The sequence below is a fragment of the Zeugodacus cucurbitae genome, chromosome 5 (genome assembly GCF_028554725.1).
Source record: "Zeugodacus cucurbitae isolate PBARC_wt_2022May chromosome 5, idZeuCucr1.2, whole genome shotgun sequence".
NCBI lineage: Eukaryota > Metazoa > Arthropoda > Insecta > Diptera > Tephritidae > Zeugodacus > Zeugodacus cucurbitae.
The window spans coordinates 41,124,734-41,151,499 of record NC_071670.1 but is presented as its reverse complement, the minus strand read 5'-3'; the positions used below and the strand labels follow the sequence as shown (position 1 = coordinate 41,151,499).

The 26,766-nt window shown below is 34.5% G+C and overlaps 1 protein-coding gene across 1 annotated transcript in view; it reads right to left on the bottom strand.

The window, feature by feature from the left end:
• The window catches only part of LOC105214659 (neurogenic locus Notch protein), a 132,756-nt gene extending 108,277 nt beyond the window's left edge, over positions 1–24,479 (bottom strand). Inside the window, exon 1 of the mRNA XM_011188209.3 lies at positions 22,858–24,479. Within this exon, the coding sequence (XP_011186511.2) occupies positions 22,858–23,077 (220 nt within the window). The 5' untranslated portion in view covers positions 23,078–24,479. The remainder of the gene's footprint in view (positions 1–22,857) is intronic.
• Between the last annotated feature and the right edge of the window lie 2,287 nt (positions 24,480–26,766).

Below are 26,766 nucleotides of genomic sequence, written 5' to 3'. Positions count from 1 at the left end.
TCTGTTGTTTTTGTTATTTTCTTTTCTTTTATTTTTATTTTTTCATCGTGGTGACACTGAATATAGACATCTCCTCGTTGTTGCACTTAATGATTTCTTCTTCTGCGTCATCTGCTTGCGACTCTTTGCACCTGCCCTGCACCTCTGCCCGATTATCTACTTATTTCACCTTTGCTAGGCTACATCAGTGACTTCTCCTCTACTTCTACTTTATCTCCTCTTCTTTCCCTTGTACTCTCATCCTACTTGTTCTAAGTTTTGTGCGCGTTTCTGCATCATTTACTTCGTCGAACGTCGAGTAAACTAATCATTTTTTATTGCATGTTATGCTTTGCTAATGCCATGTTCCTCTATCTTATGCTTGTTTTTGTAATCTTGTTGTTGTTGTTGTTTTACTGTTGCATTGGCATTTTCTTGTCGTTAAGATGCCAGAGTGACTCTGATTTTCTGTTGTGCGCTCGTTGTTGCTGTGTTGTTTTTATTGCATTTTCTTTGACTTTTAACTCATCACCTTCCAGCTGAAAGCAGGAAAGAGATTCTTAAATACCAAAAGCCTGAAGGCTTGTACTTAACTTGCTGTTTGATTCGATCTTAATTTGGTGTCAAATACCGTGAAGCGTATTGAAGAAGTAGGGAAGCATTTTCATACTAAAAAGTGTAGCATGAAAGCTTATCAAAACCAAAATTAAACTTTTGGGGTTGTTTGAAAGCTCTCTAATGAGAATATTACTTTAAATATTTCGAAATATTTATAATTCAACATAACTAGCGATATTAACCAAATTTGTTGAAAGCTCTACAAGTTTTTGTTGGCTTTAAAAAGCTCACATGATAATTTTGATGCCTACTATTCTTGTTTTTCTAGTTAAAAAAAAAATTAACGGCAATTCTTAGAACTAAATTTTTTATAAAAGTTTTCAAAAGCTTCTTGAGTGAATTTGCTAAGAACAACGAAAGCTTTTATTATCACCTACAAAATCTAGAATTAAAACAAATATTAACAAAGCTTGCACAAATTTTCCTAAAACTGTTGAAAGCTTTTATTTTGTTAGGTCTAAAGGAATCTAAAATCCATTAGGTCGTCGTTCAGCACAGTAATTTTTTTTTATAATACATTCAAATATTCTTAAAAGCTGCAAAATTTGGTGCAGATTTTCAAATGCTTTATCTAGGTATAGGTTGCCTTTAATAAAATCCATAAAAGATTTTTCTACATTAAATTCGAAATTTTAATTTAGGAACACAAAAAAAGTAATTATTACGCCTACAATCGAAAGCTTTTGAAGAAAGTTGGAGAGCTTTCATAAAATCTTTTAAATTTAAAGCTGCAAAAATCTTTCAGTTACAGCTTTGAATAAACAATTCGTTAAACTTTTGTGAGCTTTCATGTTGTGAAAGCTTTTCTTTGGAACTTCTGAAAAGATGATTCAGTCAAAGATGAATATGAGAACAAAAGACTAAAAAATTTCCGTGTTATAAAGAAATATTCTCCAACAACATGAAAATATCTTGCTTTACTTCTTTCCACTGTCTTTAGAGAATATCTAAAGTAGTCTTCCGCCCAATCACATAGTCGTTAAGCCGCCAATCGACATGCTGCGCGGTATTTGTATCGATCGCGTGCAACTAATATGCCATGTTGTATGCAACTAAGCCGACACAAGCAAGACGCATGCCCTCACAGACACACATACACACTTTAAAGACTGTTGAAGACCATCACATGCGGGAAGTACACAAATCTAAACAAAGTATCTACAAGTTATAACGACAATCAGCTGTATGCACAACAGATAATAAAAGAGAAAAGCTGGCATTAATTGTAGGCAGGTGTGTGTGTCTATACATACACTGTTAGTCCGTACGATCGATCGGTCGACGGGTTGTCAGCCTTTAGAAAATGTTAGAATTGTGGCTATGAAATTGGTAAGCAAAAGCAGGAGGAAAAAAAATATTCAAACATAAATACGAATAGCTTAACGTACAACAAAAACAGCATGTAACGGAGCAACAACCACAACTACAACAAGCACACATACCAGCAATAACAACATGCAATCATTAATAATGTTAGCGCGGACTTGCAACTTAGTTCTTTAGACTTAGCCTCAGCTCTTCAGTCTCAATCGCAGCTTGAACATCAGCATTCAAGTCACAGTCCATCTATCTGTACGCCTGTCGCTCGTACTGATCTACGCGCGCTGCGTATGCGCGAGTGATCGCGACTGATATCGGCCGGTTCACAGCTCTGAGCGACACAACGAAATCACACACACCTGCATCTACGCCCCCCTAGCGCACAAATCAGCATGCGAAGCGGCCGAGGCCTGCTCGTCTTCTTTGATTACTTTTTTATTTTATTTTTATTTCCATTGCTTCCTTTATGCATTTCGATCATTTTCTTTCAATATCAATTCTACACGCTATGCTGATCTTCCAAGCTGACTCTTCTGCTGCTTCTTCCTCTTCCGTTGTGGCACGCAGTATGTACTCCGCTGTTCTTGCGGATGGCTATCTTAGAAATCTATGAACTGCTGCCTGGCTGTAGACTGCGGTGTCGTGCCGGTTTGACTCAGAGCGCGCGAGGCTTCTATTAGGTCCAACTACACAGCAATGGCCGCAGCAGGTAAAGTGCGTAGAGTTGCTCAAGCGCGTACGGTGCCTGACCGGTTTTCGATGCTAACCAGTTGCAGGTTTCTACTTTTATTGCTTCTCATGCCCTCACTGCTAGCTAACCCGTTGTGCCGCGCCGCGTACTGCCACATTCGACGCACCGTTGTCTAAGCCGGCAATCTGTCATCTTTACGTGTGATACTCCGTTTTGAGTCATCATTACGGACAAAGGCAGTGCTGAGTTGGCTAGAATCGCACAGAGCCACAGTGCGAGTGGGCTAGTTGCTTAAGTGTAAGTGCTGAAATATCGACAGCTTCAATTGCGGACTTTCTTCACTCACATACCAAAGTAACAGCGTCTTCGTATGTTGTTGTAGTTGTGTTGTGTTGTTTGTGGCTGCCGCTTCAAAGCGCTGTCTTTTAATCGCCACATCAAACATTTGATGGCTGCAGCACGAACGTATGGCTCAAGCAATGAACGAACGCGCTGACGATCGGTCGTTTGGTCGATCGATAAAAGCAGAAGATTAAAGCGCTCCACGCTCCATAGACATAGCTTCGCGTTTATGTACATATAATCTCTTCCAGCTTTGTGCTTTGTTGCTTGTCATTTGTCGGCGTGTATATCTAACATTTCATTTCATTAGATTTCAACTCATTCCTGCAATGCGTCAGCTTCAGCTTCATTTAATTGAAAATTGAAGACGCAGAAAGAAAGAAAGAATCGCGCTTAAGAATCTCTTACATGTCGTCACTGTGTTTCGTCTTAATTACTAATTCTCATTTTGTTAATTAATTTTATACGTGATAACAACAAATCAAATAGTCTTATGGCCGACACTCAAACGAAGACGGCTTTCCAAGCGTAAGTTTCCCATGCGTAGACACAGACCTACAAACATATTGTAGGCCGCGCGTTTGACCAAACCAAGCGCTCAACTCTGCGCATCAGTTCTTCCTACTTAGCGTGCTCGTATAAGCTACCAACTATAACTGTAAATTGGAATTTTCACTTGCAATGACATGCAGCGCGCGCGTTGTCACGCGGATTTCAGTTGTACTAGTACAAAACGCTGCACGCCGCCGCACTAAGCGCGCCTATTTTGGTTTCTAATTGCCCATTGTGGGTCGGCATTCGTTGGCCGGCCACTGCCGCTGTTGCCATAGTCATATGCCGCTCGCTGATGATGGGAACAACTTGTTGGTTGTCATGTTTATTTATGATTTATGCGAAATCACTGCGGAATCATAAAGCCCAGCCTCGCGCATTCCCGTGTATTTATTAGTTGGAGTACGCGCTGTGACATTATGACAGTCAGCAGGTGATCACTAGCCATTGGTAGTGTTGAACGCCTTTTGTGGCGCGTTGGAAAAGTAGGAACGATCCGACGCGCGTTCGCGTGTGTAAAGTATGAATTTTGATGGATTGACAGCGATTTTAGCTCGCTCGGTATGTTGACAAATGGTAATCGTAGAAATACCGAGAATATACGTAATCATGTACGCAATTATTCGCTTCTAGAGGCATACTTTTGTGTTACAGGTTCTTAACTTATATTCAACAGCGGATGTCGAGCTCGATGCCGACTCCAGATTGAGTCGGAAGATGCGCTAGAATTCCGTTCCCACGGCAATCGGGTCGGCATAGACGGAACGGATCCAACTCTTGCTTTTTTGATCTCCGGTCGTATTCAATGAAAAATGGTAAAGTTCTCAAGGATCACCCTTTCAGTCCAGTAAAGGTAACCTCGAGTTAAGATGCTTTGGAACTTGTGTATTTGAACGTCTGAGAAAACATGCTAGAATTCCGTTTCCATGGCATTCGCGTCTGTATAGCCGAAATGGAACTAAATTTCTATCACGCCAATGACTGTGAAACTATTTGGGGTCCAAGAGTATCTAATAACGTCACTCATTTAGGGTTATAGAGATCGAACCACTGATTTCAAAAGCCCTTGAGCTCCATGCATATATATCCGAGCGGAAACAATCCAATTTTTACTTAGCAAATGCCAGTTTTACGTCCAATACTGACTCTATTAAGTAAGCAACCACTTCGATTTCAGCTTTTAATAACTCAGTTGACCTTGAAGACTCTCAATTAAATTCTTATCTCCACACTTTTTGCACTAATTTGGACGAATGCCCCGCGGCGCGACCACGAATCTTCAGACATTATTTTAATATTCTCCACAGAACATATTAAAGCAAATAAGGCTAGCTATCAGAGCTCAAAAAGGATTTATCAATATCTTTCAGGCAATTCGAATGCGAAAAAAAACTGTATATATGTATTTGTATGTATTAAAAATCGATTTCAATCTAGTGCAAATAACCGCAGAGCAAAAATAAATATAACACAAACATGTATGTATGTGGAACGTAGGCACTCTCCAGCGGTGAGGTGTGTCCAGCATAAGTGCCATAACACCGAGATCGAACGGCACAAAATACACAACATAACAAACCCACAATAGCACTCAACAAAAAGGGGTTAAGCTATATAGTATGGTACTTATGCAGCGTGTAAGTGGATGGGCAACGAAATCGATCGACAAACCGACGCTTTGCAGCAAAAAAAACCGGCAAAAAGTGGCAAACTAAAAGCCGCGCTTCCACTTCGCATAAAGAGAAATACGCGTCTTATACAATAGCGGCCTGAGAAAGATTGCAAGCGACAGCAAGACGTGGGCGCATAACGACGTCGCAGACGCAGTAAAAGGTACCGTGAAACAAGTGAAAAAGGAAAATTTCATAGCGATGGCTGATGAGCAATAGCAGAGATAATGGTTGTACAGATTTGGATGGGAGAGGCAGGCAGCGATCTGAGGTGGCAGGGACGCGCTCACAACTGCTGAAGCAACGACAGTCAACAGGATAGCGGATAGAGCTATTGCCAATGCTTTGGTTGCTGAGGCGCCTAAATAAACTGGCTTTATATGCGAGTCGATTGTGGATTCATACATATATATTATATGACTGTATATGTAGCGGACCGAACGTCCATTTGATTGAACAAACAACCGGTCGTTCGTTCGTTCGGTCCTGCAGTTGTTAGTGCAATGAGTGGCATGATGATCGGAAGGTTTATTCAAGTGCATAAACAGCAATAGTTAGCAACAGACAGGCTTAAATGGAAGACCAACAAATATAAAGATGTATATAAGGCTGTATAAGGAGCAAAACGATCGCACAAGTGTCTAATCGTCCGACCGATCCACCGACCGTCCGTCAGACCGTCCAACCGAGCGATATCAAGTATCATCATTATGATCAATATTCAAGTGGGCACACAAGTGCTACATATCGCTCTCTCAAAAGTCACTTCACTTCACTGTATAGCACATACAGGCACTCTACACAGCTGTAGAAGTTGTAGCGGCGACTGCATATATAATGTCCGATTGTCAGTTTTGTTTGTTTCTCTTTTTAGGTTCTTCAGTTGATTGGTTCTTTTTTGTTTTTAGCCTTTAATGCTTTTCATAGATTCACTTTTTTGCTGCGGCTGACATTCATGCGCTTCGTCGCTCTACCTTTTGTTTGCATTCCGTTTTGTGATTTTTCGGTTAAATTTTTCCTCTTTTTCGTTCAACTACTTTTGCCTGGGGCTGCTGCGTTCATCCAATAAAAGATCGATGAGTCTGTGATGCGTTTAGCATCAGATATGCGTATCTGCAGGGCGAGTATTTATGTATATACGTAGCAAGCTGAACAATGCGACCGCGCAAGAACAATGACGCGGGAGGGAGCCAAGCCCTGCCATTCAACCTCGAGCTGTAACCTAAGCTTTTTTTGTGAGCCGCCTGTGCGGCGTGGTCGAGGCGACGCGCTATAAAGTGCTGTTAAAGCAAAAAGGCATGAAATTTATGCTGCATAAAATAAATCGTATTCCTTTCGTATTTGCAGCGCCGACTTGCAATATCGATCGCAAGTGATCGTGTCGAGTTCGTCGTAGCAGGTTTTCGGTTGCTGCTTCGTTCTCAGCCACAAAAGTTCCCTTCAATATTTGCTTGCCGCACGTTTTTTTGCGCTTGCAACTTGCTACATTGTGACAAAACAGCAAATTTAACACAGAAAATTAGTAGCATGCAATTAATTTTAAGTGACTGAACTGTCGTCTTCGCTTTGATTTTGCTGTTAGTGCTTTTATTTCATTTCATTTATTTTTTGACTCACAGTGAGTCAAGGGAATATCGTGCAACGCATATTTGTGCACCGTGCAACACAGAGTTGCATGCGTACGTGCGAAATCGCGGATAATTAATTGCGTGGCAGACGAGTGGTGGAGCGACGCGACACGAAAGTCAGCGTTAATTACGACGCACGCAAAAGTCGGAGTTGCTACTGCGTCTTTTTGGCACGCCGCGCACTACTTGATGCGCCCATTTAAGGTGCTGGTGGCGGTGGTGGTCTCAGCTACTGTGCACTCACTCGCTGGTTGAGGTTTGCTGCTTGGCTACTTGTATTGCCTTGCGGCTGTGCGGCGGTATGTGATGCGTTTGACATTTCAATAATTAAAAAATATCACTGTATGTATATGACTTTATGACAGACTGTGTGACATGTTGTTCCAAACCGTATACAGGTGTATGGGCCGACACACAAAAATGTAGTTAAGTAGCAGCTCCACTGTCGACTGTTGGAGACGTGTAATTAGTAGTAGGAGATTTCGTTTGTGACTTGCTGTCGATCGATTTGGTTGGTATTAAAAAAAATCGACATCTTTGCACGCATGCGAAGTGTGATAAAAATGGAAAAGCATTGTGAACATGTTTATAAGTGGCAACAAGTGGGCCCAGAAGACATTATCGGCGAGTTTAATTATTATTAATGAATGTAAGCAGGAAATTGAAAGGATGATTGGAGATGAGGCAGTCGAAGGAGGTTTTTTTCAATTCTATTTATTAAAATTTTTAATTTTTTAGCAAAAACCGAAGTAATCTTTAAGGAGTAAAGTGAGGGAAGCGCTGACAAATTATCTACAACTTGTCCTCCAGACTTTGAATCAATCTAAGTACAAGGGAAATAAGCAAAAATTCGATAAATTTTGGAGAGTGTATTTCCCTGACGCCAGTTTAACGTTACTCATAGAGATAGAGAGAGCGCAGGACAACAAGATGTCAACTGTAACGTCAGTTTAGCGATGCTCAAAGAGAAAGAGAGAGAGAGAGCGCAAGATAATAAGATGTCAAATGTGACGTCACTTTAGCATTGTTCAGACAGAAAGAGCAAGAAGGTAAAATGTCAGCCCCAACGTCACTTTAGCGTTGTTCAGAGAGAAAGAGGGAGAGCTTCGGAGTATAAGATATCAAACGACTGTATTAACTTAAAAATCACTGTTAATTATGTTTGTCTTTACTATAATCGAATAATGTTTGTTTTAATTAGATAAAACATGGTTTACTGAGAAATTCAAAAAGAAATTGAGAAACAAATTTAAATATGGAAATTTGTGTTAGAAGTTTAATTAAGCAATTAGAAAGCGTGGAACATTATCAGATATCGAAGATAGCAAAATTGAAGGGTGAAACATAAAATCGATTATGAAAGAAGATGAAGCAAAAGAAATTGATGGAAGAGAGAATGCTTCCCATAAAAGTTAAAGAGAAGAGAAAATGGGCTAATAAACTAGGCTATAATGTAATCAGTGAAAAATAGATTTTAAGAAACATTATTTTCGATTACAACAACAATAATAAAGTGTAAAACGGCTTCAGAAATATCTGTTGTGAAACAAAATTAATGATAATCGAAGCAAACACCTTAAGGATCAGACGGCAATAAAAATGATGCGTCGTTTAATATAAAATATTGAAGCGAAATTAATTTCAGCGAAAAAAACCAAAACAAAAAATATGTTGCCACAAATCAAGTCGCTTGCGTGTAAGCTAAGCTGCACAACGGGTTTCCGCGCTTAACTGCACTTAAGTAGTCGGCCCAAGCAAATACCATTCGATTACCACCGTTATACGCATTTTAATTAGCTCAAACATCGGCTGAAGTTGTAAGCGAGGAAAAAACAACAAAAAACAAAAACAAATTAAATGCATTTGCCGCTTTATTTGAGTTTATTTTGGGTATCAATCTACAGATGCATGCAGACATACACACATTCAAAGACACATCTGTCGCTGTAATGCATTCGCTGTCGTCTCATCGTAAATGTCATAACGGAAGTTGGTTAATGGCGCTGCTTTCTCCATATTAATTAGCACGCATGCGCAGCAAGCAGCCATGGCACACACTGGTTTTTTGAGCAGCAAATAAAAACACGAAGTAATAAAGTCTTTTACTCGTCTGTCTTGAAAAAAAAGAGTAAATACAAAAATGTAGCCTGCATTGAGATGCTGTGCTTGCTTGCTTGGATTCTTGAATGCCACCACACAAATTCGGCCATCGATCGCAAGCAGTAAGACAAATAAGAAAAGGGTGCAGCAGCAATAGCAGTAGCGACAGCAGCTGTTGTTGGCTGTTTCGAATTACCAAAGCAAACATACAGACACATCTCTGAAAGTCTCAGAGCTTATGTGTGTACCTTTCTTAAATGCATTGGATCGGCTTTTTGGTAGATAGGTTGGTTGGTCGAACAGGCGTGAAAAGCAAAATTTCTGTGAAAGCCGTAAAAATTGTGATAAAGTTATCAGCGAGCGCGCATGAAAAAGCGTAGGCTTTTCAGTATGCAGCTCAAAAACCTTGATAGGCACTGATGAAATATTTTTTATTTTTAATTTCAACTGCCTGTTTATTAATTTTTATAAGCCTGTACAGCTTTTTACGAGCTACTACACTACTCTATATGCGTCGGCACACAGCTCAGTATGTATTTTATGTTTCCATGTGGATATTCTCGGCTTGTCTGCCGCCAGCTGTCGCCTGTCATATGGATGGAATGTGACAAAGTAGTAGGTAGGCAAGGTAAGGTAAGGTAAGTGGTAGTTGGCCTTTTATGAGCGCCACCACTTCATTTGTAATGTAAATCAGTGTTAAGAAATCGTAAAAATTATTGTTTTTTTTTCTTGCGCTCCTTTTTCGACTGCTTACGAATTTTGCGAATATTGTTTTTTTTTTTAGGCGTCACCCCAACTACTTATCGCAGAAATCTCTTGAGCAAATGCACACTCAATAAAAGTGCGCACTAAGTTTACCTATCTATAAGTAAGTGAGTATATATTTTAAGTACCTCAAGCTAAGCAATTTTCAGTCGTTTGGCACACCATGTCGCCTCATTGCTGTCGCTAATAACACAAAATGCGTACACACGCATACATTTGCCAAAATTTCCGTTACATTTCCTTTAATTTATCGACTCCAACTGTGCGCATGCGCAGCGTCTAGTTTACTTTAATTACTCTATAATATGTGTAAAAGTGTTTTTGTTGTTGTTGTTGCAGCCGGAGTTTAGCTGTTATCTAATTCGTCGCGCTAGTAATTTAATGGGGTGCGCGCTGACGCAATGTTACAGTTAAAAATAGTTTTACTTCTTCTAAGGGCATTTATGTGCCTGATAAACTATGTAATTTGGGTAAATGCAGATGTTATTGTAGTTTATAGGTATTCACACAGAGATATGCAACCCCAAAGTCATTAATAAGAAGAGGTCTTATAAGTTAGGTTATAAGGGAGGCTCGTCTTTGAGGTTGAAGAGCAGATGATGAGCAGGAATTTAGCATTGACAAGGATATGAAAATATTAATGAAGAGTTTTAAGTCGGAAATGTTGTCATTTCGAAGTATGAAACTTATAATTTCATTATGAAAATTATATCTAGTTAATGTGAAATTTTTATAGAATTCCCACTGTTAGCCTTTAGTTATTTAAAAACTTCTTTTTTATCGTTAGTTCTGAACTTAAAACTTTTATTTGGCTAAAAGTAACTTTTAGAGCTTTAAAATTGGCTACGAAAGCTCATAAAGCTTAAAATCTTTGGAGTCATTTTCAAAGTATAGCTTTAGAGCTTTAAAATTGGCTACGAAAGCTCATAAAGCTTAAAAGCTTTGGGGTCATTTTCAAAGTATAGCCTTCAAATATTAATGTGTATGAAAATTAGTCAGACACTAACCGATTTTTGAGCTTTTAGAGCTTGAAGCTGGACTACAAAGGCCCATAAAGCTTAAAAGCTTTAAGGGCATTTTTAAAAATTGACTTCAACTTTTTCATATTATGAAAACTTGCCTAGTACTAACTGGTTTTTGAGAACTATAGCTCAGGGTTATATTTTTATACTATATAACATCTACAGAATACTATCAAAAATTGTATCCTTGGTGGAAACTGTTATAAATATTATTTTTGATATGTATTATATGTATGTATGCGTGTAACGGTTTTGACAAGTGCAATAAAGTACATAATTATTTAATGCTCACACTCTATGTTACCACTTCAGTCAATACAGCTGAATCGATTCTTAATTTAAGGGTAGTTGCAAACACACAACAACAATTGCAGCAGAATATTTCACATTTCCTCTGAATGACTTTGTACAATTGAAAAAAATATGTTTTCGAAAATAGTTTTCCAACTTAACACACATCAATCCACATACATACAGACAGAGACATGCACAAGTTCATAGACAAAGTAAATGAAATTTGACAAATACAAAAACAACAGGAACCGAATTGACAGTAACTAGAATAACACTTACAAAAACAAAAATGACAAAAGCAACAACAACATTACAAATTATACTCGCGTGCAGATATGTATGTGCTTATGTGCGACAGCCAAGGGCAAAAGTAACGTATTGTACCCTCCGATTGAGCACTCACACACATACATACTCATATACATTTCAAGCACTCAAGGCAAAAAGGACAACGACAGGAAATATGCAAGGAACAAAACGGAACGCAATGTAAAAATAGCATGCCAAAACGAAATGAGAGAACACAGAAAACACGAAAAACAAGGTAAAAGGAGAGAAGCACAAAGCGCCTGGGTTCAGGTTCAGGTTCAACAACTGCGCTAATATGTGGGTAGCACAATGAAAGCAAGTACAAAATATGCTAGTATATAAGCACACTCTGTGTGTGAGAGAGCGAGAGAGCAAATATAAGTGTACAAAGGAAGTCCACATGCAATTTATTTTCAACATTTTCGATTACGCCTTCACATACAATTTCGTAATTTGATATTTCTAGAAACCAGAAACACTGTGACACGCATGAGACGGGACGAGAAAGGACAATGAGGGATAAGTAAAAAAATATATATGAGAGTACTGACTGCGCTCAGCAAGGATATAAACAGCGAAATGGGTGCGCCTGCGTCTAGGCAATGCACACAGGCATACGCATACCGATAAAGCAGGGAAAGACACAGGGAAATTGAACACATGTTCACCGCTTCGTAGGTACATTATGGTTGAGCGGAAATTTTTACACGCTTTGCCGCATTAATTCGATGCATTGCGGCGATGCGCAAGTCACACACGGTCACGTACAAAAATATAAAAATTTATGTGTGCGTATATGACTCCATCGATCGGTAGACACAGCTGTCACACTTTTGGTTATAACTGCAGAGACTGCTTCCTTGCTAAAGGTAAAATTTTCGGTTATACGAAACTTTATTTATGATTTAATGGGAGAGTGAGTGCGAGGAGAGCGCGAAAATAGAAGTTGAGAGCGCGAATTGTCGCAATTGTCATTGGAAATGTTAATATTTGGTGTATGTTGAAGTGAGGGTAGCGTACTTATAAGCATGGAAAATATAAAAAAATATCAAAATACTACAAAAAACTACTATTTCTACGTTGTTTTGACATTTTGTTTTTATTTTGCATGTCAAAAATATTTTTTTCCGCGCACTGGTAAGCCTTTGAGGCATGCTCATAATTTTTTTTCACTATATTTTTAATGAAATAGCCTTCTACTGCGTTATTGATGGTGTTAATTCTAATTTTTTTTGAAAAAAAAAAATATTTTTCATAAAATATGTAAAGTAAGTAATAGTGTCTGGAGAGGAACAAATTTTAATTTTTTTTGTTATTATATTGTCTCATTGCGCTTATTTTTATATTTTTTATGAATTTTTCTTTTTTTTTTTAATTTTTATTTATTTTTTCTTTTTTTTCTCTTTTGTATTTATTTTTTTCTTTCTTATTCCATTTCTTCCTCTTATTATTTTTTTATTTTAATTCTACCTTTGTATTGTTGTTGTTGTTTTTTCTTATATTAACATCTAACTTGCTAACTGGAGGTTATAACCTGTTGTTGCACGGATTTATGGTGATTCTTCATGCTTCTTGCCTGTTAGCGGTTGGCTTTCATAGTTACCATCAGTACATACATATATGTATATATGTGTGTCTACATACTTTTATTTGCCTTTATTGGGCTTGCTTGTGTTGTTTATATTCTGTTTTTTTTCAACAGCTTGCGGATGGTCAAATTAAAAAGAACGTTGAACTGTCAACCTGACGATGGAGCACAGTAGCTACCTAAAGTACTATTAGAGTGTCATATAAGTACATGCGTGTGTATGTATGTATAAATGCGTTGAAGACATACAACTAGGTTGTTGTTGTTAGTGTGTTTTAGACATTTTGATTTTTTTTTCAAATTTTTTCTCATTAGTGGCTCTACCATATGAACTATTTTTTTTTATTTTTATTATATTTTTATTATTTTTTAATTTTTTGTAAAATATGGCAACCCTTTAAATAATTATATTGACCATAAACCAACACAAAATCGACTTCCTTGAGATAAAAAGAAAAGTTATTGCAAAGCAACTTGTTCCCCGCGCTTGCTTACTCATCTTCTCTACTAGTACTACACTAAAAATCTTGTTGTTGTTGCTGTTGTGCATCAAAAACACACAATTTAACACACAAAAAAAGAACTACAAAAGCATTAGACACAAAGATAAATGTAAAACAAAATTGTTAAATTACTAAGAGGCAGCACAGCAGCTACTGTTTTAGTCACAGATAAACACAAAACAGCAACAACAACACAAATAATCAAATAAAATGAAATAAAATTACAACAACTAACGCTATCAATACTGAATGCTCGGAAAAAAATGAGTAAAATCAGAAAACTGCAAGCAAACAACGCGCTTTCAAGCGAGCTATCGAAAAAATGCTGCGCATGCGCATAGCAAAAATCTAGAGAAAACAACAAAAACAAGTCAAGCAAAGTAAACGCTTTGTTGCTGTCGCCTTAAAAGTCGTGGGGGAAAAGTCGTCCCAACCAAAAACTGTGTGCGCCAAAGTGGAGTGTGGCAGTCAGAGTAAGCAACAACAAAACAAAACAAAACAAATGCAATAACATTACCAATAGCAATAAAAGCAACAATAACACGTATAAAGCGTTTGTGGCATCAATTGAGCCAATCAGTGGCGACGACGAGGATGGCGCATACGGTGCGCGAAAAAAATGAAATTGCTATTGTTGTTGTTGTTATTTTTGTACGTTAAATGCATTGTTTTTGTGTTGCTGTCGACGTCGTTACCTTAAAGCGCAGCCACAACCATAACTATCAGCGCTTGGCGATCAATCTGCGCTTGAAGTGCGGTTGTTGTTATATTGGTTGGACGCTTTTGTTGTTGTTGCTATTGTTATTGTTGTTGTGCGAATGTGGCCGCAAGCTGCGCATGGCCAGAAAATGAGCGCGCACTAGTAAGCCAATGAAAATGGAACAACAACAATAATAACAGCAACAATGGATTTGCTGAATTATAAAAAAAAATGTAAAAGAAATATAAAAAAAATAAAAGAAAAAAGTTAGAAAAAAAAATAAAAATTAAAACAATATAATAAAATTGTATCTACTAAAACTAAATCGTCAACAGCCAATTATGAGCGTTTTACGCGCATTACATTGAACGTTTTGTCGCGTCGCGCCATTGTGGTGATGGTCAACAACAACAAAATTTAAAAGTGTGGAGCTTTAATGTTGTTGTTGTTTTGATATTTTACAACAAACATTTTTTTTATAAATTTGTTTCTAGTAGACATTTTCTAAATTTCATTCTTTATATACTTATTATTTATTTTTTTTTAATTAAATTTTTTTTCAATTAAAATTTTATTAAAAAAGTATTTTTTGATTATAATTATTTATTTAAATTTTTAAGTTTTTTAACTATTTTGGTATTTTTTTTTATTTAAATTTTTTATTTTTTTTTATAATTTAATTTTTTTATTTAACAGTTTTCTTTCATTTTTTTATTTAATTTTTTTTTCGATCAAAATTTTATCAAAAAAGTAATTTTTTTATTATATTTATTTATTTCAATTATTATTTTTTATTTAACTTTGTTGTTTATTTTTTTTATTTAAAATTTTGTATTATTTTTTTATAATTTATTTATTTCTTTATTTCTTATATTTTTATCCACGAAGGGCACACATAATAAACCAACATGCAGTACAACCTCTCACTAAATTTTTTTATATAAGTACCCTCCATCCAACATAAGATAAGCTCGCGTCCCTCAGAGTGCCGCCGTGCTGTGTCGCATGGCATTAAGTCGCAATTATTTCAACGCTTAATGGCACAGCAGGGCACCAGAGCCAAGCCACCAAACAGGCTAAAAGAAACAAATAAACTTATATGCAATCAATGCAATGAATCGCCGCATAAACTCTGGACCTCGAATGACAAACTCAAGCAGCAGGAGCTGTCGCTGCCGATACCGTAAGCCAGATAATGGCGCGCTTGACAGTAGTTGCTCTGGCTCTGGCTGGCTTGGCTTATCACATTTTTGGCACAAAGTCAATTGTGGCAATTCGTGCTGCTGCCACAATTGCCACAACACACAAGCCGTGGTACGTATGTACGTACGTACGGAATGGCCAAGGTATGGTCGATGGAGTAGGCGCGATAACTGCACAATCGAAATCTAGTCAAGTCCAAGCGGTGTAGGGTTATAGCGAACAGTGGCTGTCAAAAGTATGCAGACAATATTGCAGGGCGAGATTGTCGCCAGATACCACAACTACAATTGAGCAATCGCTGAGAAGCTGCACAGCTGTGCATTCCGACTCGCGATAATCATCGAAGTTATGTTATCGCCAATGCGGCAAAAGCGGCAAAGGTCACACAGACAGAACTCATTAAGCTGGCGGTTGACAGGTTAAAAGGCTGTAGGTAGGGTTCTAGAGGCGGTTAGTTGAGTTATGAATGAAGTGAAGAGCGTGGAATTGGTGTAAAGGAAGCAACTTAGATGCGGAAGCTTGTGAAAGGTGATAGAGTTGGCGGATATATGTATATTATATCGGAAAATGAAGAAATATAAAATATATCAAGTATATAAAAAGCTTGATCAATTGATAAATTCGCGAATTTTTCGATTGTGTACCTTCCAACGCCCACATCTTACCAAAAGACAAGCTCGTTCTGATATTAAAAAAAATTGTCAAACAGTACTGCATATCTTTACAACACATGTGTAACGAAGAATATACATACAGACGACTATAAAAAGACATAAATACTCATAGTAACCAATAAATAGTACTTTAGCTACCTTATGTCGCATGCCACGATTGCCAATCTATGGGCATACATACCATGGGCCTAGACTGTGTCGTTAACTATGCGCTAGGCCTCACTACTGCTGCTGCCACATGGCGGCGCAATGTTGCAAGTTTGTTGGCGACGCGTCGTGAGTTCACATTTGCGGATAACTACAATGCGATAAAAATTAAAGCTTCAGCTAAATCAACTGGATGTGTATGTGGCAAGCAATATTGGCACGTAGCTGAGTAATGGTAGCTACCATATTACTCAGAAACCGCGGTGGCAAGCTCGCACACAGACACATCATTTTATGTTTGTATGTATGTCACATATACTCGCGCATATTTTTTAATTAATTGAACAATGCAATAGGCAATTCAGCAGATAAAATAGTTAGACGATCAGACGGACGCACGCTTAGGCAAGCTGGCAGACAGCTCAGACTTAGGGCATTAGATATGTGGCGAGCGCTTGTGTGGGTTGCAGAACTTGAGCAATTGACAAACTTAAATTAAGCATAACAATGCAATCCATACATGGCGTGGAAGAGGAGTGGTGGGGTGAGCTTGTAGTGAATTTGCACACAAATACGAGATAGAAAAAAGAAAAATATAAGAAATTGCTACAAAATCAAGAAAAATATTGAAATTATACTACAGTAAGGAATATATATAAAAAAAAAATTGTTAAAGTTAAATCGCATAAAATAAATTAAATAAGAAGGTAAAGAATCTATAATAAAATAATATAAAATAAAATAAAATAAATTAAAATAAAATAAAATAAAATAAAATAAAATAAAATAAATAAAATAAAATAAAAAAAATAAAAAAACAAACAAAACAAAATAAAATAAATTGAAATAAAATAAAATAAAATAAAATAAAATAAAATAAAACAAAATAAAATAAAGTAAAATAACATAAAATAAAATAAAATAAAATAAAATAGAATAAAATAAATTAAAATAAAATAAAATAAAATAGAATAAAATAAAATAGAATAAAATAAAATAAAATAATATAAAATAAAAATATTAAAAATTCAAAATTTAGTATTTTTTAATAAAAAAGAATCGTAAAAATTTAATAAAAAAATAATATTAAAATATAATAAAATAATTAAATTAAAAATCAAAGTTAAAATATTATTTGTGTTTCATTAATACAAATAAATTAAAATAATAATATAAAAAATATAAAAAAATCGTATTATTATTTACAATAAATATTTTACAAATTAAAAAACAAAAAATAATAATAATGAGAATTAAATATAAATATAATTACAAAAAATAATTGTTATTAATTAATTAATGTATTACTTAAGTAAAGTAAAAAATAATAAGGATAACTAAATTAAAAAAATAAGAAAAAATAATTATAATTATTTAAAGTAAAAAAGGAATAATAAGGATAACTAAATTAAAAAAATAAATAAATATTTAATAGTACTAATATGGAAGATATAAAAAAAAAATTAATCATACAAAATTTTAAGTGAGCTGATTAGCAATTTCTAGCCAGTGTGTTATGGAGGATAACGTAATTAAGAAGTTTTTGCGACAACTTATTGAATAGTTTTCTGATTTCTATAAAAAAAAGATTTTTTAAATGGTTTTAATAAAACTTAAAGGGGATTCATCACTATAAAATTAAAAAAAAAACAATATTTTTCGCCTAAAAGCCAAATAAGGAACTTTAAAATATGATTTAATATTATTTATAAAATAGCAAAATTTTTCAAATGGTTACTATTTGCAGCCCGAACGCAGTATATAACACTCCTAAACAGAAAGACGCATTTAAATATGCACTGATAACACATATAAACACTGTATGTATATGCCACACATATGATCTATGCAAAATGGACAACCAGAAGCTTGTTTTAAGAAAAACTGACAAACTGAATTGATTCACGTTCGACGATAAGTGCAACAACTACAATGACATAACATTTGACCAGTTGCCACTATGCATTTTAGCGCTATTTTAGACAAACAAAGGATCAATTGTCCAACACAAACTTAGAAGGAGGTGAGCTGAGTGCATTAGCGAATGCACTGAAGGAAGTGACTAAATCAGCAGCAAGTGAAATGATGATGGACTGTGAATGTTGTTTGCGGAAATTTGCATAGTAAAGCCATAAAGCAGACTTAAACCAGCTAAGTCAATATTTGAGGAGCGGATTACACAGCGGCATAAAGACAGCAGACAGCCGATAAATAGATGGAAAAGTGAGCGCATAAAAAAATATGAGCAAAAAAAAAAAAAGTAAAAAAGAGGAAATGCCAGGAAATAGCTGTTTGCCTACAAGCATAAGTGCTTGCATACCTAAGTGCCTAAAGGCTAGCTAAATACATATATATAAATATGTATGTAGCGACTATCGATACATGTGAGCAAACAAAATATGCAATCAAGAAGAAACAGCATAAGCGTGACTATTTGCACATACTATCGGCGGGCATTTATCAACATCGACGACGCGCGCTCGTCAAAGCGAGTGCTCCATACAACGATCGCGGAATCAAAGACGCCTATTATAGTGTCTAAGAAGCATTACTTGACGATTAAGTGCCGGCCGAAGGCTGACGGACTGCTGCCAACGCCGGCCGTTTGACGTTTGTTGAGCGGAGGGGAGGGGAGCTGGGCTTTGGCGCAGGCGTGATGGCAATCCTGTGCTTGGCGCACGATTTGGCACAAGTATACACACACATACAACCTCACACCATGTATAAGTGTTTTTTGGGGGGTTTGTAGCTGAGAATGGCTTATTGATTGCCACAATAAATGAGTGAATGAACGACAAGCTGAAGCAACACTAATGAAAGGCTTAATGCGAGCCTAAGACAAATAAGATAAATACATGAATATACTTCGATATAAGTATTTGCATAGTTACTCATAAGCTAGCTATATTTTTGAAGTGCGTCGTTGTTGTTTTTAAAACGGTGTCAGCAAACTTTGGACAGTGCTAACTGATAAGTATGCGCTTTGTTATTGTTTTCTGCATTTTTTTCAGAAAAATGCAAATTATTGACATATGATTAGTGGCGCGCTGGACTGCATGAGTGACTACAAGGCGCTACAAATAATGAAGAAACATAAAATATAATTCAAAAGAAATGAGAAATGCATACATACATACATATATACAAATTTATATGTATACACTTTATTTACTTCCAAAATTTTTAAGCCCAGCAGTAATAAAAACCAGTCACAATCTTATGAAACAAGTAGAATTCTGTGGAAATCGAGCGGCGAGGTGCGCACAGAAAAACATGGCTTACAAGAAAGAGCGCGGACTAAGCAAATATTTAAGCGCATATTTTCCACAAAACATTTTATGCGCCGTTTTGTTGTTGTTGTTGCTGTGTGTTTTTGTTATTATTATTGTTTTTATGATTATTTAACCATTGTAGAGTATTTAGTGTGTTGCTTGTTAAATTTCCTGTCTGTCTGTCTGTCTGTGAGTGACAAACAACAGGCCTATGTACACACACAAATATACACATATATATAAATACATACATACATACACACATACCAGTAACGCTTCGAAGTGAAACGGCGTTTGGCTTAAAGGCAGCGTGTGATTATGGTTAAAGGGCGGCTGGGGAGCATACTGTTAACTACATATTGCTTTCAGTTATTGTTGTTGCACGTACATATAGCCAACGTAATGGCAATTTGAAAATAGTTAATTACAAAGAAAAATGCCGCATTTGTATTTGTTATACTAAAAAATACATGAAAAAAGTCCCGGCCTTAAGCAATACATGAACCAATAAATGTGCGCATGCGCAGACATACCAACTTCTATGCTAACGTTGGTATATGCATGTATTTTGATGAATTCTCTTTCATTTATGTGTCTGAATGTATATGAGTAGGTCTGGCGACAGGTTATTTTTAATTTGTGTGTCACGTTTGCCAAGACTTTAATTTATTCTTAGATGTTAATACATATACAGTTTCATAGAGCTTCTAAAGGGTTTGTCATAGAACGAAGAGGTTAGAAAATATTTAAGTTTACAATTATTATAATATTAAATAATAAGGGACTTCGATTTGTTGATATTGGAAGTATGGCGAATCGAACAGCCAACTCACTTAAATACCATAGAATTATATAGTGATTCGATAAAGAGGTTATGTAATTTTAAAGAGCTATACGTGACCAGTTATAATGCCGAAGTCGTACTAAATAATGAGGTTCTTCGATTAATTAAAATTTGAGTTGTGGCGAATCGAACAGCCAACACGCTTAAATATCATATGATCATATAGAGTTTTAATATAGAGTTTATACTATTTTAAAGAGCTGTATATACTCAGTTATATTGCCGAGGGCGTATAAAATAATAATGATGTTTGAATTGTCGAAATTAGGAGTTTGGCGAAACGAACAGTCAATTCCTTTAAATCAAATAAGAACACATAGCGATTTAAAAGAGTGTTCTTTATGCTATTTTAAATAGCTATACATACTAAGTTATATTTTAAATGACAAAATTCTTCAATTTGTCGAATGTTTGAGTATGGCGAATCGAACAGCCAACTCGCTAAAATCCAATATGATTATATAGACATTATCTAGAGAGGTTATCTCATTTTATTAACTTAGTTATATTGAATTCGAATTGAATTTTTAAGAAGGTTATTCGACAATAGAGGAAATTCCAAACTCAAAAAATGAAAAGTGGCGAAACGAACACTCCTAAAGGCCTACTATTGTCATAAAGAATAAGATGTACTACATATATTATATTATAAAATAAATTTAACTGAGTTTAACGGCTCAGCACTAAGCACTTCAGCGCTTTTAAAGCTTTTTGCTTCCTCCTTTCTTATAATAATTCTCACAACCAGTACAATAATCAGCAAAATTTGCCAATGTGGTGATAAATATTTATTTTATTTAAGCAACGATAAGCAATCCAGAGTCTTGCACTTAAACTGCAGAAATTTCACTCAAATCAATATACTTTCAGTAAATCTTATTTATTTTTCCTCAGTTAAACATCGAAAATGCGCCTTACTGGTATTAAAATCTGTTTACAAATAGATTAAGTAGCGATTTGTAGGATTGCAAAAGGCAGTAATATTACTAAAGTGTAAAACATTTTTAAGAGCCATAATAAATATTATTGTCGACGCTGGGAAAAATTGTGTGGGAAAGTTTGGCGGACGATTATCAAAAATGAAATGTGCTTCAAAATAAAAATTGTTTTAAATAAAATTATGAAAGACATAATAATTATGGGGATAATTAAATGAAATATTGGTTATTAAATAATCAAAAATATATATAGAAATTTTAAAAATAAAAATTTAATATTTTAGGATGAAAATATAGAAAATTATAAAAAAATAATATAAATAAAAAATAAATAAATAATAAAAATAAAATCAGAAAATTATAAAAATATTGAAATATAAAGATTTAATTAAAATAGAGAAAAAATTAATAAAAAATATAATAAAATAAAATAAAAAAATAAACATTAAATTTAAAAGATAAATAAAAATATAAAATAAATTTAAAAAAATAAATAAAATTATAAAATAAAACAAAAAAATAATAATGAAAACTAAAATTATAAAAAATTTCTAACCGTACATTTTTTTATTATAATTTAGTCATAAATAATAAAAAAAAATTATAATTTTTAAAGTTCAAAAAAATGCATCCACAAATCTGCTAATAAACGAATTCCACAGAACTCAATTAGGATAGTTTTCTGTCAGATACTGAAATTCCGCTGAAATCTCTCTACCACAGTTACGCACACACCTTTGCAGACACACATACACATACAACAACAAGCATTTGCGCTCAGATACAGATTTCGTTGCACGTTGAAGACACAAAACGAACAGCCATGAATTCATAAATGTATTCCTCTACACAATAAATAAGTATGTGTGTATGCGCCCAAAGGCAATATGATCCTGAACGAGTCTCGATCCAGATTTGCTGTCGTAGACGGAAACAAAATGGCTGAACCAACGACTCACTGACTGACTAACTGGCTCGCTGGCTGCCTGACTGGCCAAATAAGTGGTTAGGAGAACATGCTGAGTACTAGAAGAGATTGCTGAGAGGTGAGTGAGGTGAGTGCACAAAAGAGTGGTTGAAAAGAAACGAACGCAACGTACATAAGACTGCAGCAAGACAACAGTCAAAGGTAGTAGCAATAACAACAACAATAACAACAGCATAAAGACAGTCATCGAAAACGGTGACCGCAGCATAAACGAAGAAAATGCAACGACTGCGACTGATGAAAGACGAAGAAGGTTAGCCTAAAAGGAAAGCTGATAGACGAACGAAAAGAATATATGGTACAAGGAGAAGGAAATCAAATGAAGAAGAAGTGGTTAAATGGTGAAAATAATGTTAAAGGAAAGGTTTGATGAACATAGCAATAGAATGTATAGCATTATTGGTTGGCATAAAGGAGTATACCTATTGAAAGGTAGACACTGAGTAGGATTGCATAAAGAGGAATTGAAAAATTATTGAGGCGTCTCGAGGGGTTGTATATGTATTGGAAATGGATGGTAGTTAAATATTTTTACTTAATTACTTAAAACTATAATTTATGATTTGTAATTAAGCTTAATTATGGACATAATATTCTTCTTATAGCTTGTATGAGTCTATATAACTTATAATTGTTTTTTTAAATTTTAATAATAATTTTTCAAATATATTAAGATTGGTCTCAAGTAATACTTAGTTATTAGCACTTACCCGCTGCATTGCCGCCGCCAATAAATCCACAAATCAGCAGCAGACTTGTAAGAAGTTTTATCCAAAATATATCCGATTTAGGAAATGTGTTGTTGTTGATCAACAGCCACATTTTGATAATCCAGTTTTGTATAACACGCACGAGAAATCGAACTTTTTTATTCTTGATTACTTGAAGAATAAGACTTCTGAATGTTTTAATGAGTACACCAAAGCGCATGCGTTGCCGCGCTTATGATGAAAGTACGTTTTTGAAGTCTAACTGTTGTATTAAAATTATTTTTGAAACTCAAATTATTTTATGAATATTAAATTAATTTAAAACACATATTTTTCTAATTGGTGGCGTTATTTAAGCATAATTTTATTTATTTTTTATGCGCACTAATAATTTGTTTTCGATTTTTTGTCGTTTAACTGCACTTTAAAACACGTATAGTCAGTAGTCTAAGTTTCAAAATATTTTTAAATATTTTTTTTGTAATTGTTTTATTAAATTTTTTTTTATATTCGAGTTTTTAAAATTTTTTAAATGAATTTCGGTTTCATATAATTTTTTTTAAAAAAGATATTATTTCTTTTTTTTTATAAAAATTATTATTTACTTTTTATAAATTTTTATTTAATTATTTTTCAATTGGAAAGTATATCCCGTTATTCGTATATCATATAATCCCGCGTTACTTTTTGTCACTTCGCTTTTAGCACTTTTTTGAACTTATCCTTATTTCAACTTTTTCCAACAAAATATACTTTTATATTTTTACACTTATTTCAATATTATACCAAAAAGTTGCACTACGCACTTGGCTTTATTGTAATCTTTACTTTGCATTCCTTCAAAATTTGTTGTTTTCTTACAATTACATGCCTATGCTTATGCTTTACACACTTTACATCATTCACTTCTTAATTTTTGTTGTTTTTTGCCTTTTCGTTTCCTTTATAGCTTACTTACAACAATTTTCGTACAATGTTACTCGTTATTTTTCGGTAATTTACTCGTTTTAGCCGAACTGCCGTTGTTTTCTTATTTTTAATTTTTTGTTTTTTCGCGATTTTTGTTTTTCAAACACAAATTTGACCAAAGCTAGTTGGTAGCGTTTAACCGGATGAATTTAATTTGAATTAAATTCCAACGCGAATCATGAGCCCAGCGCAAGCGGCTACATTACATGGACGAAGCGGACGCACCAAACAGCATATTCGTTAGTTAGCAGCGGCGACGCTGTTGTTATTGTAATGGTTTTAGTGCTGCTGGTCGCTTGCAGCTGCATTTCACTCACTGCACCAACAAATTGTATTTTCTTTTACACTGATTTTTGTTTTGCAATTTCTATGCAGTTTCAATCACTTGATTCCGTTTTCGCACTTCAAATTGTAAATTCACAAAATAACTTTTTCACACTTTTGCTGCAACCGAAATTTGCATGCACATTCACTGTTTTCTTCTTATTGCAGTGCAGTGTTATTGCTTTGTTGTTGTTGTTGAAAATTCAATTTTTATTCAAACCGTCGCCATCATCATCATCAACATCAACTACAACCGTCCATCCGGCAAACGTACACAATAAACACTACTCACTTCGCGTCACAAACTATTATGAGCGGCGCGGCTGGCAAGTCGAGCTCGCAAAGGCATTCAAGCTGCGCGCCACCACCAAAACACCAACACAAACACAAAGAGCAGAGAGAGATAGAGAGCGCGAGCGAGCGCTTAGCGTATGCATGGTATGCTGTGGCATAGTGCTAGGGGCCAGTGAGAGCGCGTATGTGTGTGCAGTGAGAGAAATGCGGTGGGAATTAATAAAAACATAAAACAGAGTACAATTGTAGCGGACACCTGAAATGTGTGGCTCAGCACAAGCAGTGTTTGTTGTAGCCCGACGAGTCTCGTTTCAAAATGGCTGGCTCTTGAGATCCACACTAAGCTGTGGTGTGAGTGGGAACAAATTGGTGTGTACGAAAACTACAGAGTGCTATGAAGAAATTTAAATTGGTTTTTTAAGAAAATTTTACTGAATTTTCACATGGATTTATTTACAGTGTAGAAAGCACAGTAGTTTGGTGTGAGAGAAATATTAGTTTTGTGACTTTTGGAAATATAAATTTAAAATTTAATTTTTGTATTTAAAAAAATAAAAAATAATTTATTTTAAACGTTCAAGCGTTGCTATGCTTTGCTAGCGCAAATTTCTGTTTGTAAATGTCAAATTTAAGTTATTTTAGGGGATTTTAACCATTTTCGGTAATTAAAATTTTACAAAAACGTCAAATGTATGTTTTTAGCTCGAAATTTCTTGCTAGGCATTAGCTGATCATGATTTATGCTCTCATTTTGCTGTGAAAAGGTATATAAATATGTCATTTTGTATATATAATGTACCCAAAGCTTCCGTTTTTGATATAATTTTGTTACTAACAGGAACTGGGTTTTTTTATTTCTTGAAGAAATACTAAACAAAATATTGATAAAATTAATAAAACCATGTAAATAATGTAGATTTACTTGAAAAAAATATAGCTTTATCGCAAAAGTTGGCACATAAATTGTGGGAATGCGACTATTTTCACACTGTATATTAGAACTAAAACGACAATTGTGGTCTTGCGACAGGAAAAAATAATATATTTTTTTGCAAATAAGTACATTTAAAGCAAGGAATAAATTTATTTTATATTATTTTATCTAAGCAACGGAGGAAATTGTATAATTGTAGCTATTTTATGTGGTTAGATAAAGAAGAAACTGCAAGTTCTATGGTTGAAAATGCAGTAAACAACTGAATACATTGTATGATGACAATAAATATGTGTTTTTGTGAACAAAATAGGCTATAAAAATTGTTAAATTAACATAAAAACTTTATTTATAAAGCTGATTAAAGAAAACTATTATTTTTGATAAAAATTATTTGTTTTAAATGAAAATAATAAACATTTAAATTCATAAAATTGTTATAAATAATATAAAAGTGATTTGCTTAATATTAATGATAAAAATAATAAATATTTGTAATATTAAAAAAATTAAAAAATAAATATAATAAATTATTATTATTATTACTATTATTAAAATTTTTTAAAATATTTATTTTCTTAAAACTAGCATATACGACGCCCTGTGTTCCAAATATAAACTATTTCTATGTATGTGTAAGTGTATAAACACATAGTGATATTACTAAAGATCCATTAAACTATAAAATCATGGATTTAAAAAAAAACTGGCGACTTTCAAAACGAATCTTAACATTTCAAATTGCAATATTAAAAAGTCTGGCAACACTGTGAGTGAACGAAAGATGATGAATGAAAGATGGAAGTTGTAGCAAAGCAACTTTTAAGCACATTGAAGCAAAAAACAGCCAAAATGAGAAGAATTAACTGACTTTTTTCCATTTTTTTTTATAGAAAAATAAATAAAATATAATATTTAATAAATAAGGAATGATTTTCCAATTAAAGAGAACAGAAGTTAGATGTTTTTATAAGTTTATTTCATATATATTCTATAATAAAGGAAGTGTTCGGCAATGTTTGTCAAAAATTTGAATATGACAAGCTGAAGGTATAATGAATTGTAACATAAGTAATTATTTCAGTATTATAATTATTTCATATAATAAAAAAAATAATACACGAGTTCTTTCAATTAGTTTTCAGAATATATGATATGCAAAAATTGTCATATTTTCATGATCATTTCAATTATTCTATAACATCTTATAGTTAAATTTTTGCCTAATAGTTCCCAAAAATGTCAGTCTGTATTTCCTGAAGAGCAAATTGAAGAAAAACACGTTGCTTTCAGTGGTAAAAGTTGTTATCACACACATTATTTGTTATACAATGTAGAGACCGGAACCGTTGGTCGAGAAAAAATATATAACTTCCGCGGCGCAGAAA